This window comes from Squalius cephalus (assembly GCF_949319135.1).
Source record: "Squalius cephalus genome assembly, chromosome: 8".
Classification (NCBI taxonomy): Eukaryota; Metazoa; Chordata; class Actinopteri; order Cypriniformes; family Leuciscidae; genus Squalius; species Squalius cephalus.
In genome coordinates, this window is record NC_137129.1 from 42,683,087 (window position 1) to 42,700,380 (window position 17,294).

At 39.9% G+C, this 17,294-nt stretch overlaps 2 protein-coding genes across 2 annotated transcripts in view; both read right to left on the minus strand.

The window, feature by feature from the left end:
• LOC307163727 (uncharacterized protein) overlaps positions 1-17,294 on the minus strand; it is a 33,916-nt gene that overhangs the window by 4,399 nt on the left and 12,223 nt on the right. The window lies entirely within an intron of this gene.
• Positions 1,325-12,756, minus strand: LOC307163742 (uncharacterized protein). Its single transcript, XM_079879963.1, has 7 exons — positions 12,697-12,756; positions 12,250-12,296; positions 11,670-11,966; positions 10,120-10,365; positions 9,957-10,001; positions 9,537-9,848; positions 1,325-1,389 (listed from the first exon to the last, which is right to left on the minus strand). Coding segments are annotated over exons 1-6 (699 nt in total). The 5' UTR covers positions 12,699-12,756; the 3' UTR covers positions 1,325-1,389; positions 9,537-9,786.

Below are 17,294 nucleotides of genomic sequence, written 5' to 3' on the forward strand. Positions count from 1 at the left end.
ATGACCCAAACACCATGTAGTACAGCAGTACCATTTTACATTATGGTTTATATATATATATTTTTTTTTCTTTCTTAATTATCAGGTTCCTCGTGTGTTTTTGTTAGTGAACACAGTGAAAACTAGATCTAATTAATGACATTAGTGTATTAATGCTGTTTTATGTGTTCTGTTGTTTCATAAGTTCATGTTTAAACCCATAATCTGCCTTTGGTTGTCATATTATTATATTTAAAATTAATATGAATCTCATATTAGATCAACCGTACAACCCTAATGTGACGCGTCAATATGTATTGCTCTTGACACTTTCATTTGTCCCACCACAAAAAGTGATATTTTTTATTTTGTATGTATAATCTAAAGTTTTAGGTAACATTTTATTTTACAGTGTCCTTGTCACACGTTACATGTAGTTACTATAGTAATAACTATAAATGATGCATTGCATTACATTCAATTAAACCTTAATCATAACCCTATATTACTCAGTACTTAAATGTGCAATACGACTGTAACAAGGACACCTTCAAATAAAGTTTAACCAAGTTTTCTTTAATCAAAATCTATTTTCTATAAATATTTTATTAGGTTTGTATTTCTGCCCTAATGGCAGCTATGCAGTAACTCTTTGTATGTGGAAACTATAAATTCATAAACACACTTTTGCAGGAACATGAAGGCATAAGACATGAGCCCACATTGAGTTTTTTTCTTTATTTATTTTTATTTTTTTTACAACTTACAGCGCATAATAACTTGATAAACTATGGATGGTATTGCAGTTTTTAAGTACACCAGTTTACCACAGACCTTATTTTACTCATAAATTGAAAAACATCTTTATTAATTGAAAAATAACAATACCAGTAAAAATCAGTAAATAAATAATGATAATAAATGCTGTAGGGAAGCACTGGCGAATCAGTCTTCTGGGTTTTGACGTTATAAACCAGGTTAAATGAACATGTAAGACACATTTAATGATCAGAAACTTCACAGTGTTCTGGATCTGAGCAGCTTCACAGAGACGCTTCATAATATTACAAACAATTATGAACATAGTCAAAAATATCAACTAAACAATATTAACAAAAACATGTATTTTATCACAATACATGCTCTTACAAAGCATCTTTACGAGGAATAATGCAACACTTTCATCACTTTGCACCATTTCATTCACATGCCATTTCTCGTGCCATATTAAATATACATATTATTTAAGCATACATATTTAAAAAGAAAACATTTACATATATAAATACACTTTCTATCTTTCACAGTTTGCTCGCTGTTAATACAAATTTAAAAAATTGTTTTTCAAACAATAATTGATGGATTCAATAGAAACAAATGCAATAGACTTGGTCACCTTTCAGTTTCCAGCTGATCTTTATGATTAAATGTTTAATTTATATAGCGCCTTTCCCAAGCTCAAGGACGCTTCACAATGACAGTAAAGAACAAACAATCAGTTCATACGTAAATGGACAATAGACATTTGCCCAGGCCAAGACAAAGAAATTAGCGATTGCAGTTAATAATAATAATAATAATAACTTTAATTTATATAGCGCCTTTCACAGAACCCAAGGATGCTTAACAAACAACAAGACAAAGAGGAGGGGAATAAGAGGAGAGAGGTGTGAAGCCAGGGGAGCTAAAGCCCATAGGCCTCGAAGAGGTGTGTTTTAAGCTGGTTTTTAAAGGTTGTTAGAGAGGAGGCAGAGCGGATGGCAAGAGGAAGCTTGTTCCAGAGTGACCAACACAGAAGACTCTATCACCAAATGTCCAGAGCCTGGACTTAGGGACAGCGAGCAGGTCCTTGTCAGAGGACCGCAGGGACTGTGACTGAGTGTAGGTATGGAGTAGATCAGTAAGGTACTGGGGTGCAAGTCCATGGAGAGATTTGTACGTCAGGAGGAGGACTTTATATTTGATCCGGGACTTAACTGGCAGCCAGTGAAGCTTCTTCAGGATGGGAGTAATGTGAAGTCCAAGTTTTGTGTGGGTGAGCATCCTAGCCGCAGAGTTCTGTACATACTGGAGTCTGTCAGTAGCCTTGCTGGGCAGACCGAACAGGACACCGTTACAATAGTCAAGTCGGGAGGTGATGAAGGAGTGGATGAGGATGAAGGAGTGGTCTCAGCTACAGAGTTGGAGAGGCACTGTCGGAGTCTGGAGATGTTCTTAAGATGGTAAAAGGCAATTTTAGTAGTGTTTTTGATGTGTTGTTGGAAGGAGAGAGTGGAGTTCATGATGACGCCCAGGTTGCGTACTTGAGGGGATGCAGAGATTGAGCAGCCATCCACATCCAGTATGATGTCATCAACATTTTTAAGAAGTGACAGCGGGGGGCAAACACCATGAGTTCGGTTTTGTCTTTGTTCAGTTTGAGAAGGTTACTGTCCAGCCAGTGCTTTATGTCCTTCAGGCAGTTGATAAGTGGCACTGGTGGAAGAGGAGTAGAAGGCTTAGGCCGGTGACACACTGGATGCGTGGCGTTTCTGTTGCGTGTCAGCTGCGTGGCGGCTGCGTCGCGTTTTCCATGTCTTTGCACACCAGAAGCGTGTCTGACGCGGCGCTGCTGCTGCTAGGTGACATATTGGTGATATATTTGACACATGGGGAGAGAGTTGTGGAAGGCCTATACTTCATGTTAAACATAAATATATAGCAGCAAAGACAACGTCGGCAGTGTTGACGGCAATATAGACTATAGAATATTTCGTTCTGTATTGACAGGTGCAGTATTTGAAAATCGATAATATTTTTTTAAATTGCATTTATATTTGCATTTATGTCAAACCCTAGACACTTTCAAAATGACATTTATTAATATGTATTCGTGTCAAAATGTCATATAAACATCTTTTCCTATTCAATTTTGCCTGGAAACGCTTCCAAGACGCTTGCGTGTCGCGTGAAAAATAGGCGTCGGTTCTATTTCTAGCATGCACGCGTTTTCCGCGCGCCTCGAGCCGCGCCTGAGACGCGCGTGTCACGCACGCAGTGTGCAAGCTCTAACCTGTTAACATGGGAGCCGAAATAAAAACGGACACGCCACGCAGCTGAGACGCTTACGCCACGCATCCAGTGTGTCACCGGCCTTAGTACTGATGTAGAGCTGGGTGTCATCAGCGTAGCAGTGGAAGTGTAATCCATGTTTCCGGATGATCATCCCAAGAGGTAGCATGTAAATATTAAATAGTAGTGGGCCAAGCACCGATCCTTGTGGCATGCCATGTCAGAGCAAATGCCCTTAAGGGTGGTGTATTGTTGCCTGTTTGTGAGATAGGATTTAAACCAGGAATACACAGTACCAGTGAGGCCATTTAGTTCAGAGAGGCGAGTGAGAAGAATGGAATGGGAGACTGTATCGAAGGCTGCAGAGAGGTCAAGAAGAATTAAGATGCTGACATGGCCAGAGTCAGCTGCCATGAGAAGGTCATTTGTGATTTTGATGAGGGCAGTTTCTGTGCTATGATGTGTCCTGAAACCAGATTGAAATGGCTCGTAGAGGTTGTGCTGTAGCATATGATGGTTGAGTTGGGAAGCCACAGCCATTTCCAATAACTTGCATATGAAAGGTAGGTTGGAGATTGGGCGGTAGTGGTTTGGATCATCTTGGTTCAGGCCTGGTTTTTTAAGTGTAGGGATCACCGCAGCCGTTTTAAAGCTGGTGGGGACCACCCCAGAAGAAACCGAGGTGTTGATGATGTTGACCAGTGTGGGACCCAGAGTTGGATGACATGCCTTAACCAAGGCAGTCGGCATTGGTTCCTGTTTGCTGGTCGTGGCCTTTGCTTTTGACACTAGCTCAATAACTTGAGCTGTTTTGAATGGGGAGAAAGAGGAGAGGCAGTCTCGTGAAGACAATTGAAGAGTTTGTGTCAAGCAGCGGTAGTGTGGTTGGGTGAGAGGAGCTGGACAGCTGCAGTTGTTGGTGGATGGTTTCTATCTTTTTCTGGAAGTATACCTGGAATCTGGAGCATAGGCCAGCAGCGTCAGATGGTTGAGGAGGGTCAGGTGGGCAGAGTAGGTGGTTGATAGTGGAAAAAAGCAGTTTAGGATGATAATGTTGGTTGCCAATGAGTGTAGAGTAATAGTTATTTTTCGCCTTGGACAGAGCATCTTTGTAGCTCTTAACATGGTTGTTGTAGGCTACTTGGTGGACAGTGAGGCCAGATTTTTTTTATAGTACCTCTCCAGCCTCCGCCCTGTGGCCTTCATGAGGCGGAGTTCAGCAGGGAACCAGGGAGCAGGACAGGAGAAGGAGACAGATCGAGTGATGAGGGGTTGCATATTGCATTACATTTGGAATACAAACAGGAACAATAACAGACACAAAAAAACAAAACTATTTACAGACAGCATAGAAGGTGGGCAGTTGAAGTAAAGGTCAGATGCAAAAGACTAATGGTACCAAAGGAAACATTATGACTGTAATAAAGAGTTATGAAAAATGATTAAGAAAAACATGCCATGACTGATAATACTGTTTAAACAAATGGGTTTTGAGTTTAGACTTAAATTCATGCAGTGTGGTTGTTGTCCTAAGAGCCAGGGGAAGAGAGCTCCATAGCTTAGGGGCTATAACGGAGAAAGACCTGCCACCCATAGATGATAGACGAAATCTCGGCTCACAGAGGAGTTCACAGCCAGAAGATCAGAGAGTTCGAGGGGGAATATAAGGAGAAAGTAAGTCAGAGAGATAGGAAGGAGCAAGACCATTGAGTGACTTAAAGGTAAGCAGAAGAATCTTGTAAGTAATACGGGATAACACAGGTAGCCAGAGGAGTTTGAACATAATTGGAGTGATATGAGCAGATTGTTTAGTGTAAGTTAGTAATCTTGCGGCAGAGTTTTGAAAATATTGCAAACGTGAGATAGAGTGTGCTGGTAGTCCAGAAACAAGAACATTACAGTAGTCGAGGCGAGATGTGATGAACGCATGTACCAGCGATTCAGCGTCTTTTGGGCTGACATAGGGCCAGAGTTTGGCAATACGGCGGAGTTGAAAAAATGCAGCTTTACAGAGTTGACTAAGGCTATGTTTACACGGAAACGATCTGAAGAGAAAACGCAAAAGTGGCGTTGCGTTATCACTTTTTATTCTGCGTTTAGATGAGCGTTATGGGGGGGACATCTGCGTGCATATGGTGACGCAAAAGTGTGTAAAATTCGATGTAGTATGCACTCCAGGTGGCTAGGTGGCAATGTGAGAGCCACCGTGAGCAGATCGGTGCCTTCACTGTCTAGCAGACTTTTGCGTTTTTACCCTTTAGACGGGAATGCGACGGTGGAGCATTTTTAAGATTTCCACTCTGGAGGGTGGTTTCACTTTTTTGCGTTTTTAAGCCCCAAAACGCAGTCGCCGTCTAAACGAAAGGCACATCTGATAAAATATTTTTACGTTTTCGCGAGCGTTCTCGTGTAAACAGGGCCTAATATAAGCGTCGAAGGTCAGAGAAGGGTCAAGAGTGATACCCAAGTTTTTGACAGTGGCAGATGGAATAATTGATGTAGCTTCAAGGTCAGGTCTGGGAGTATTAGTTATATTTTTTGTTAGAGATGGAGGGCCAGTAATTAAGATTTCTGTTTTAGTCAGATTTAAACTAAGAAAATTGCAGTTGAGCCAGGTCTTTAATTCATTAATACATGATGATAGTGATGTGAATATAATCCGGTCGGCAAGCAGTATATATATCTGAGTATCATCGGTAACAGTGACTTTATAACAGTGGTATTGAAAACCATGGCGGCGAATAATTTGTCCGAGAGGCAAAATGTAGATAATAAATAGTAACGGGCCGAGGCCTGATCCCTGTGGAACACCTTGTTTGAGAATGACAGTGGGAGATTTATAGTTGTGCAAGGTATTTTCTGTCTGTCAGATTTATTTAAGTTTATTTGAATAGGGACAAGTATGTTACATAAACTCATGTTACATACTACAGGAGGATAGGAGGAAAACCAGGATAGCGCGGCTCCTGAGATACCAATCTCTGAGAGGCGCATGAGTAGGAATTTATGACAGACAGTATCAAAAGCTGAACTGAGGTCGAGTAATAAAAGTATGGAAAGGTTTCCTGAGTCACAGAAGAGTAAGAGGTCGTTGATAACCCTTGCTAATGCAGTTTCAGTACTGTGGTTTTGGCGAAAACCAGACTGAAATAAATCAAAACTGTTGTTGAGAGATAGATATGACTGCAAATGAGTAGTAACAACCTTTTCCATGATTTTTGAGACATACGGTAGATTGGAGATTGGGCGATAATTAGTATAGTCAGTTGGGTCCAGATTTGTTTTTTAAGGATAGGAGTAACCGCAGCCGTCTTTAGTGAGACTGGAGCAGAGGCAGAGAGAAGGGACATATTTACACGATGTGAGATAGGAGCAGAAATGACCGAGGTACAGTGTTTCAGAAGGATTGTTGGTGCGGGATCCATCCGGCATGAAGAAGAATGTACAGTTAGACCGGTTTTCCTAAAGAGGCGTTCAAGTTGTCTGCCTCTTACTTTCATAGCACGTATCTCAGCATTAAACCATGGCGCGGAGTGGGACAGGGGACAGACCTAGTCCTAACTGGAGCATGCTAATCTAAAATGTCAGAAATAGCAGAATGGTACAAATCAAATACTGTATCTTAGATGGACAGGTGAAATCAAAAACATCAGAAATAGCAGACGAAGCAATAGATGCAGCAAACATGTTAGCATTCATAACACTGATCTTACGATAAGAGATGGTAATATTGTCAATACATTTATTTGGACAAATTCATGTAAAATCAAGTGTAATAAGCTTATGATCAGAGATAGGGGTAACCAGACCATTGATATCGTTCAAACCAGATGAACAAACTAAGTCAAGTGTGTGGCCGTGAGAATGAGTTGGGAAATTAACATTCTGATAAAGATCAAAGCAGTCCAGAACAGTCTTTAATTGAGAACAGGGAGTGTCAACGTGGATGTTAAAGTCACCGAGCAAGATGACCTTGGATGATGAAGCACACGCTAATGTTAGCAGTTCACTAAGTTTGGAGAAAAAAATCATTTTGCTGTTTGGGTGGTCTATAAATTAGGATGATTGTTAGGTGACAGTTCGAGGAAACTTTCAAAACCAGATATTCAAAAGTCTTAGTATAATGGAAGTCCAGTTGAGCAAGTGTTATGGAGTTGCGATAGATGACCACAAGGCCATCGCCTTTAGCAGATAAAGGCGGCTTAGACAGGTGCTGGTATCCGTATGGTGTTAGCAGATTAAGATGCTTGAAGTCGTTAGGTGTTTACCAGGTCTCAGTAAAAAATATCATATCCAGGTTTGTGTCGGTAATAAGTTCATTTAGATAGCAGTGGCGTTTTCTTTCGGAGGCCAAGGGAAGCCATGCTTCCTCACTTTTTCAGAATATAATCGTCATTTAATAAACACTTTTGTTTTCATAGTTTACGTAATCCTTCTGTCATCTCCTCATCGTCTCTCTTCATTCATTACTGAGCGTTTTATGATGTGTAAAACAGCGCTCCTATAAAAGTGACATGGTGAATGAGCGTTGAAAACATGGTACTGCACCCTGTGTCTGTGAGGAGGCCAGGCTGAGTTGGCATCCCTTGATAGAAAAAAAAAAGAATGATTAACCAATCAGGTGACGCTATTGTCACGACACTGCTCCCCTGTGATTGGTCAGGACAGTGTCAAGGGAAGCCATGAACTTGTTGGCATCAGGCCAATCACATCACGTTATCATCGTCAATGAATGAAATAGCGGAAGATTTGTGGATTTGTGTTGACATCTTGTTTAGCTAGTTAGCTAAAATTATTAATTGTAATTATGGAGGGTGGAGATTTGGAGTATTTGATAAAAAAAATCTTTTACTAAACTGCCTCTACAGCAGCAACTCAGAATTAAATCCGATGGCAGGCCAACACCAAAACTAATGCTCCGCACTGAGAGAAAGAAAGGGTTTCGGACTTTCAATGACCGCTATTAATCCTCGCATGAGCGTCACACCGATTTAAGGGGGTAAAAGAAATGAAAAAGGTTATCTTCTTGTTGCTTACCGTCCGTTTCCTATCTATCTGCGAATGTTTTAATGAAAAGACCATAAGATGTTTAAGAGGACTGACTGTGTGTGTGTGTGTGAGAGAGAGCGAGAGAGAGAGAGCGCGTCTGGTCTGAACTGCCCATTTAGCGATGTGTTATTTTTTTAATGTGATTATAGTTCTTCTTACTGTTTCTTGCGTGCTTTGATTAAGCAGCATGTGAGTGCACTTTGTTGTTTATTGTTGTGATTGTTTGTGAATAACCGCTATTGTATATCCTTACATGAGCGTCACACCGATTTAAGGGTGTATTAAATGAAAAAGGTTATCTTCTTGTTGCTTACCGTTGGCGTTTCCTATCTGCAAGTGTTTTAATAAAAAACACCATGAAAGATGTTTAAGAGGACTGACTGTGTGTGTGTGTGTGTGTGTGTGTGTGTGAGAGAGAGAGAGAGAGAGAGAGAGAGAGAGAGAGAGAGAGAGAGAGAGAGAGAGAGAGCGTCCGTGCTCAAAGTGTTGGATTGTAACAAGCGTAAGTCCCGGTAAGATGATGCTGGGCGCTCTAATAGTTCATCCAAATAGCAACATATAAATGGTAACGTATGATTTTCTGCCCCCACCCCTTAAAACACACAGCTTAGAGGTTGTGTCTTAATTGGCTTCCTCAGAAATTTTCCCCACGCCACGCCACTGTTAGATAGGGGTCCTTGTCCGAGATAGGGCGACAGTTCAGCAGAGCAAAATGGTTTTGCAGCACTTCTGTATTTTCAGTTAAATTGTCATTGAAGTCTGACTTTTTTATGCAGTCAAGCAATCGCGGTGGACAACAGTCTCTTAGTAGGCGTTTTGGTTTGACCAGAGCTCTGTTATTCGACCAGATGCACGGGATAACAGTTGGTGTTGATTGCTGAAAATTAAAGATCCTTCGCACTGAACGATGCACGTAGCGCGGGCGCCGGATGATCCCGAGCGAGCGGCAGTGCTCGTAGGCTACGTCACAGAGTCGAGGCGTGGGTGCCGATTAAGCGCCCTGAGTTCGCATGACAAGTATCCAATATCCATTATATGGATAACCCAGTTAAAATAAGGGAAACCAGAGACAGCACGAGTGCTAAAGCCTTTGACGTGTTGGCAATAGCCATGAGAAAATCAGCTATCAGCAAAGGCACGTTAGCCAGGACCACAACCATCGCAACATCTACAAAAAGCTTACGGAGAGCAAAGCTACCCGACCCGACAGTGAGCTATTCAAACTACTGGTAAGAAGAGTGTTAACTCACAGTCAGTCCAACAGATGGAGGAGAGAAGGTGCAGGCTGACAACAGAGAGTTCCCAACGGCAGCAGAAAAATACGCCAAGCCAAGCAGAAAAAGTTAAGTCCAGTTTGTAGAGCGATGCAAAAGGAGAAGACCAAGTAACGAACACAACATACGTAAACAATAAACATCGAAGCATGGAGCAGCCAGATGCACACAGCGTTCAAACACCGGAAGATAGGTTTATAGGTCCCTTTAATCAGTAAACAAACAGGATCTCATGTAGGAGTGCAGGCCAAATGTTGCAAATTAAATACATATTGTAGACAGATGAAAGTGAATATGACAGATAGGCAGTGAAATGTTCTGGACTACTGTACAATATTTCCCACTGGGATACTTTGGTCATGATCCGCTTGGGAGGAATTATGTTCTGTTTTCCTGATCAAACATTTGTGTTTCTTGATGACAGCAAATATAATCAGAGCCAGCAGAACGCCAGAAGCACCGGCAGTCCAACAGACACAGTCCAAAACCTCATATCTGGAAAGTGGGAAGAGAAAACAGTGTTTAAAATGTTATTTAGTTTTTTTTTTTAAACTCAGTGTTTAAAGATTGTGTAAATCTCTCACTGTCTCCTGTTTTACTTACTATGTCCAGTGTTCTCAGCTGTTCTCGTTAAGCGTGTACCAGATTCTGTAGAGAATATCAGAGGTTATTCACAGTTTCACATGTGCTGTTCAGATCATGATGAATAAACCTCAGCTGTAAAAAAAGCTCATATATCTCTCCTCATCCACTGATCTTCTCTCACCTGTGACTGAGACTGTGATCAAGATTTCATTATTAGAGTCCAGAACTCTGTATGTGCCAGTGTCAGTGTCTGTAAACTCATTAATGGTCAGATTTCCATCATGATCAGTCAGTCGATCACCGCTGACCCCGTGACCTCTCCTCCACACCTCCTTCCACCCTTCATTAGTGTTTTTCTCCACTTTATAAGCGTTGGACAACAGAACATTCATCTTTACTTTCTCTCCTTTCTTCACAGAGATCTCATCTGAGGATAAACACAACATTCATCATTATTATAATGGTGTCAATCAAGACCATAAGAAATATTAAGGATTAAAGGGAAAACATTTAAACATTTAAGAATCAGCCATTTTAAAACGCATATTGGAGACGACTGATCTTATATATTATGCGAGACGTGTCCCATTCAATAGCCGCGTTTCCACTGTCGGGCCAGGGCCGGGCCAGGGCTTTAAACGGGCCGTGCCGGGCTAATAGCCTCGGGCCAATAGCACCGGGCCTGCGTTTCCACTGTCGGGCCAGAAGCTCCACGGCGCTTCACTAAAACACGCCCGTAACACACCTCTCTGGAACAACGTCACACTAACCCATCCTTTCATCAACAAATGGAAGTTTTATCAGAAAACTAATCATAAATCACTGGAAACAGCGTTGAAAACAAACACGATAAAAGCGGCCGTTTGCTAGCATTTTTTTTTGTTTGTTTACTTGAATATTAAAAACCCAAGCATCGATGTTTTACCACAGATTTACAATAAAAAGTGATACATTGATCATAATGAATTAATTTATGTCAAAATTGCACATTAGTCACTCAGAAATAAATTACCGTTAGGGACACTTACTTTTTCAGTCGCGTCTGTTTCTTTATAATATTTACATCACATTTAGAAACAAAAATGATAATTTCTACAACTTTATGCCACGACCTGAGGAGCTTTAGCACTCTCTCGACTCCCATACAGATATTTCAGTCAGAGAAACAGAGGAAGCTCCCGAAAAAAAAGTTACTTTATTTTATGATAGTCCGGTTTAAAGAGACGAGACGTAACTTTAGGCTATGACAGATAAAATAAAAACATGACTGTCATAGCCTTTAAGATTTCTTCAAGCGTTCGCTATGTTTTTTTTTTACTACGCGTATCTTCAAGCGTTTACTATGTTTATATGGTAACGGTTAGCGCGCATAGTCTTTTGCATCACAAACAGAAGGCATTCAAACATGAACGCGAGTTAAATTATTTTATTTTTAAGTCTTTAATGCTGACAGAATCATCCGGCGCTGGTAAACTCCTCCTCTGTTGGTAACCACTCCTCTAGCCCGAGCTGGCCCGCTTTGGCCCAAGGTATTCGACGGGCCAGAAATCCTGGCCGTTGGCCTCGAGTAAGCCCCGATCCAGCCCCGGAAGTGACAGTGGAAACGCGACTGGCCCTGGCACGCACTAGCACGGCCCGGCCCTGGCCCGACAGTGGAAACGCGGCTAGTGTCTCTGCATGCAGACCAACACTAACACTGAAGGAAATCCAGAAACTTAGTTTTGACTTTACCATGAATATGAAGTTGGTATTCCTTGATTTGTCGCTTTGGCTTTGACTGATCATTAGTGTAACGGACTCTTAAAATGTATTTCCCAGCGTCTCTGTAGATCAGATCCTTGATGAAAACGTCACATGATCCTTTTTTAAATACTCTGCTGTTTTTACTCTCACATTTTCCTTTCTCACAAGCAAGGATGTTTTTAGAGAGTCTGCTTAAAACTATATCTGAAATGTCTCTGTCCTCAAATTCACATGACAGGGTGGCGTTTTCTCCTTTTTTCCCCGTCACAGATCGAGCGGTGGTTTCTGCAAACACACAGAAAGCCTTTCAGAGCTTCATTCATGAACAGGGGAAGATCAGAATCACGTCAGCTAAAATACTGCAGTCGCAGTGAATTCCTGAACTTTATTAATAGATGAACTGAATGATGTCATGTCAGTGATGATGTAATATATGATGGGTAATTTCCATTATTAACCCACAAAAGTCAAGCAAAGTCACTTGGTGTAGAAGAGAAACAATCGACTGGATCAACAGGGAACTGAAAATCAAACATTATTACAATTTATCAACAGAAATGATACTGACCGCTATATTTGATACAGCAAAACAGCAGCAGCAGAAGTTTAGAAACCCTGATGATAAAAACAGAAGAGCTGGTTTATGTCACAGATACACACACACATTCATACAGGGATAAAACGCTTTCATGAATGGTGAAATATTACTAAACAATGACTGATAAAATGATAACATGATAAAAATGTCAAATACGAAACAACAAATTATAACGTGAATCTTTGGTTTTTATAAATGATTCCTGTGTTATTCTGAAAATGATCAGTCAAACTCAATACACAAACAACAGGCTTTAGAAATACACAAGCAATCTAATAATTATCTCTATAAATTAAGAAACATCATCATAACAGCAATTATTGATTCATCATGCCGATTTATTTCCGCATCACTATATCAGTATTAAACAAACAGAAACACTAGAACACAAAACAAGCTTTATATTTAAAAACTCACATGGTTCTGCAGGAACTGTATCTTCAGGCGTCGACAGTTGTAATCCACGGCTCCTTCAGTGAGATACGAAACAAAAACAATCCCGTTTTGAATCATCAGGAGAATTCCCCGGGAAATCCCCATCATAAATTTAACCAGTTTGACATAGACGTGGAAATTCGTTATTTATTTATAATGAGAGAGCCACATCGCACAAACACACACAAAAAAAGTTTAACACAAACACTACACACACACACATCCGCAAATTAAATTAATTATTGATTTGATACCACTTGCGATCTATTGTGTCTGATCTAATGCAGTACAAATCGACTGTCCTGTACACACACTTATAAAGCTGATGCACGTGTCTGAGCTCTCTGATGTTGTAGATATACTGTATGAAATTGACATTTATTTCAAAGATCAATCATTCATCTAATATATCAAGTATCCTTATAACAGCCCCTTGCTATAAACCAGTTCATCCGTTTCAGTTTCAAGTTTTTTTAATAACACATTTGTATAGTAAACACAAAGCTTTTGAATTGCATATATAAGCCATAAATGCATGATGTATAAATACTCAAAACACACACACACACACACACACACACACACACACACACACACAGCAGATACTGGAAGCATTGTCATATTCTGGAATGATTGTCTCATGGTTAATTCTCATATATAAATATATTGATAGTGATGTCTGTTGTGCTGGTCGGTTGTATAGAGTTTCACACATCTACAATAAAGATATAATAGAGCTTGATTTGCAATATTCCTTCACTGACAAACAGTACAAAAACAGCAATTGCTGACCTCACAAGACAGTCATATTTGCACATATTTGATGATCAAAACCTTCAGTCACACTCAGGCGATGAGGACGGATATTTTATATCTATTTGACACAGTAATGAACAATAAGAGCCAAAAGTCCAACAACCATTGCTGCTCTTAGATTAGTAAGCTATACCTGTATGTGACCCTGGACCAAAAAAAAAAAAGTCACATGGTTCTTTTTTTTAAATTGAGATTTATACATCACATGAAAGCTGATTAAATAATCTTTCCAGTGATGTATAGTTTGTTCAGATAAGACTATATTTGGCTGATATACTTTTTAAAAATCTGGAATCTGAGGGTGCAAAAAAATCGAATCATTGAGAAAATCTCCTTTAAAGTTGTTCATTTATGTTCACGATTGTGCTTCATTCACTCACAAAAATACATGTTTTATATATTTAAGGTAGGAAATTTACTAAATATCTTCATGGAACATGATCTTTACTTTAATATCTTAATGACTTTTTGGCATAAAAGAAAAATCGATAATTTTGACTCATACAGTGTATTGTTGGATATTGCCACAGATAAACCCGTGCGACTCGTGACTGGTGACGTGATCCAGGGTCACATATGACAAAAACAAAACTAATAATATGATCAAATTCCATATTAAAATAATTAATTAATTAATTAATTACAATTCCAAATATTGTATCCAAAATCCAAATATTACGTCATCAAAAGTGGTTCAGACATTTATAAAAGAGCAAGTGTTTTTAATGGTATAGTTTTTTCTCAATACATATTTTTAATAGGCTACAGCTTTACAAAGAATAGTACCTGAAAATCCTAGCCTGACTTCGTCATACTCATATTCTAGTCAGAATGTGAGTCTGATCTGCTCCATAGAGCTTTGATTATGAGGCGTGTCTCAACCGAACCAGGAAAAAAAAAAACTCTGCACTCAATTGGATAGACCTATAACCAATCAGAGCACCGCAGTAAGTTCTCTTTCATTCATGATTTGTTATTAATAACTTTAAACAGAATCATCAGCTGAAATCTGCGCGGATTATCAAAAATACGACACATTTATAGGACATAAAAGGGTCTCTGCAGCAAAAGTGAAAGTAAAAGCACAGAAAAGCACCCGTTTCAATAAAAGGATATGTCAAAGTTTAGGGTCGGGAACAGACCATACACTCGCACATCTGTATAAAAGTTAAGTCAACGCATCTTGACCTCATGGGTTTTTGTGAGAGGAGTTTGTCAAACGCTGGAGAAATTATCTTTAAAAAAAGAATTAGGCTAAGTCCTTCCACAGCAGAGAAATTAATATTTTTTAATAAAAATCTATAAAAAAGTGAGACATTGTGGCTTGATTTCTTTTATTAATATTCATTTTTCATGACAAAATAACATTATGTACAGTGAGGAGCCTACAGGTTACAAGCTTCACATATTAGAGAAATACAATAATAAAAAATAAAAAAACAGATTTTTAATGGCTCGTCAAGGTTGTTTCAGATCAACACCTGCAAGTGTCGCCCGTTGAGACGGGTGTCGGATTGTTTCGAAGCCTCCACACAATATGGCACATTTGCTTCAACTGTTTCATTGTTTCACAAAGCCTCGATCTACCCACCACCAGTTCTCTGTTCGTCTTTTAAAATGAATGCGCTGTCGTTTTCTTTTATAACAGACGCGATAGCGGAATCTAAACATCTCAATTCTCCAGCGGCAGAAACCAGGTCAACCCAAGCGCTATTTAATGACGTGGGTGATTACGTAACCGCAGATCATCTGTCCATCATCGATTAAAGCCCGCCCTGGCAGTTTGATTGGCTCGGCCTTCTGGGAGCCGAGCATAATTACTCCTCAACGGATCGAGTCCAGACCGAACTTCCCGACCAAAAAATGTTGTGGGCGGGGTTCGGGAAGGCACCCAGGCTATGAAAATCCCATAGTAAACAGTCAAAGGGAACAGCAGTGAGATGTAATATAGGAAAGAAACAAATCTGATTACATTACATACAAACTGTTGACAGCTGAATGGTTTGATGAGTATGAAAAATGCTGTTAATTCATAAACTATAGATATGTTGCTTGATGTCACCAACTGAACACTAATGGCAGCTGTTTAGGCAGAATATGTTGGTGCAACACCTCACTAACACACTTTATGTTGGCTTTTCCTTTGTTTCCTTTGCATTTTTTGGCATTTTGTTGATAACAATTATAAAATGTATATAAAAAGTATATTGCTGAGTGTGTTTTTGTGCTGGTTTCAGCCTGTCTGACTCCCAAAGCTTTTGACACCGACAGGGGTGGGTGTTGTGAGATTTTCGCGTGCAGCCGTCATATATATAATTTTAGCTTGCACATCATTAAAACAATTACTATTTTATCTTAGATTATATACTATATCACAGAGACCTCTAGCTGCAAACATGTTAACTGTCGACGCAGATCTGTTGATCTGAAGGGGAATTACAACTAACCAGTGTGGTCACTAGATGTTCTGGATTACTGTACAATGTCTTGCATTGGGACATCCTGGTAGTCATCATGATCAGTGTTTCTGTGCTGACGTTGGTATTTCTTGACAGCAAATATAATCCCAGCCAGAACCAGCAGAGCTACAGACACAGACACGATAGTCCAAGGCTCTGAAAGGAGGAAGGAGGGAAGAGAACACAAGTTTTTAAAAAATGTAATTTCTTTTTTCTTTTTCTCTCAATGATTTCTCCTGTTTTACTTACTATGTTGTTCATTATGTTTGTTATCCTCTGTCTCCAGTTTTCCCTTTGATCCTGTACTAGATTCTGTAGAGGAGATTGAAAGGTTACTCACAGTTTAGCATCAATTCTCTGTTCAAATCCTGATTAAAAATCAGCTCAAATATTTCTCCTCATCCACTGATCTTCTCTCACCTGTGACTGAGACTGTGATCAAGATTTCTCCTTCATAATCCAGAACTCTGTATGTTCCAGTGTCAGTGACTGTAAACTCATTAATGATCAGAGTCTCGTCACTGACGGTCAGTCGATCACTGTTGACCCCGTGACCTCTCGTCCACACCTCTGTCCAGCCTTCACTAGAGTTGAAGAACTAGAGTTCACTAGAGAAGAATATAGATGATATTCCCTGGTTTGTGAATCCACTTCTGTCTGATCATTAGTGTAGACTCTCAGGATGTATTTCCCAGCGTCACTGTAGATCAGATCCTTGATGACGATGCCACATGATCCTTCTTTAAACACTCGACCACTGCAGTTTATCTTCTCACACAGTCTGATTAAAACAATATCTGAAATCTCTCTGACCTCAAATTCACACGACAGGGTGACGTTTTCTCTTTTTTGTCCTGTCACAGAGTTAGAGGAGATTCCTGCAAATAATATTCATTCAGGGAGTTTAGCACTCCCCTAGTGTTAGCTTCTCTACAGAGCCCTTCAGTGATTTTAGTCTCTTGTTTTCATGTCTTCTGATTCTTGCCTGTGTTTCCTGGATTCACCCTTAGCTTAGCCCTTTGGACTCTGTTTGCACCTCGTTTGGATTATTGCTGTTTACCTGGATTATCTCTTTGCCTTGCCCCTGTTGGATATTGTTCGCCGATTAAAGGATTACTCTGTCATGCCTCTGCCAATCCTGCTGTTTATTGACCCTGCCTGTATGATGACCATGTTTTAGAATAAAGTCTTGCATAAGGATCCGCACGTCTCACGTCTTGTTTGCCCTGTTACAATTGGCTGTAATCAATGTTTTCTCTTCTTTTTTTTTTTTAAATAATTGCAATTTATAAACATAAATTATAC

Bases quoted from the DNA above. Each gene is read 5' to 3' on its own strand.
- LOC307163742 (XM_079879963.1), bottom strand. The intron at 10,002-10,119 runs GTGAGAGAAGAT...TATTCTCTACAG, and splicing joins GATCACAGTCTCAGTCACAG to AATCTGGTACACGCTTAACG. The intron at 9,849-9,956 runs GTAAGTAAAACA...CCCACTTTCCAG, and splicing joins AGCTGAGAACACTGGACATA to ATATGAGGTTTTGGACTGTG.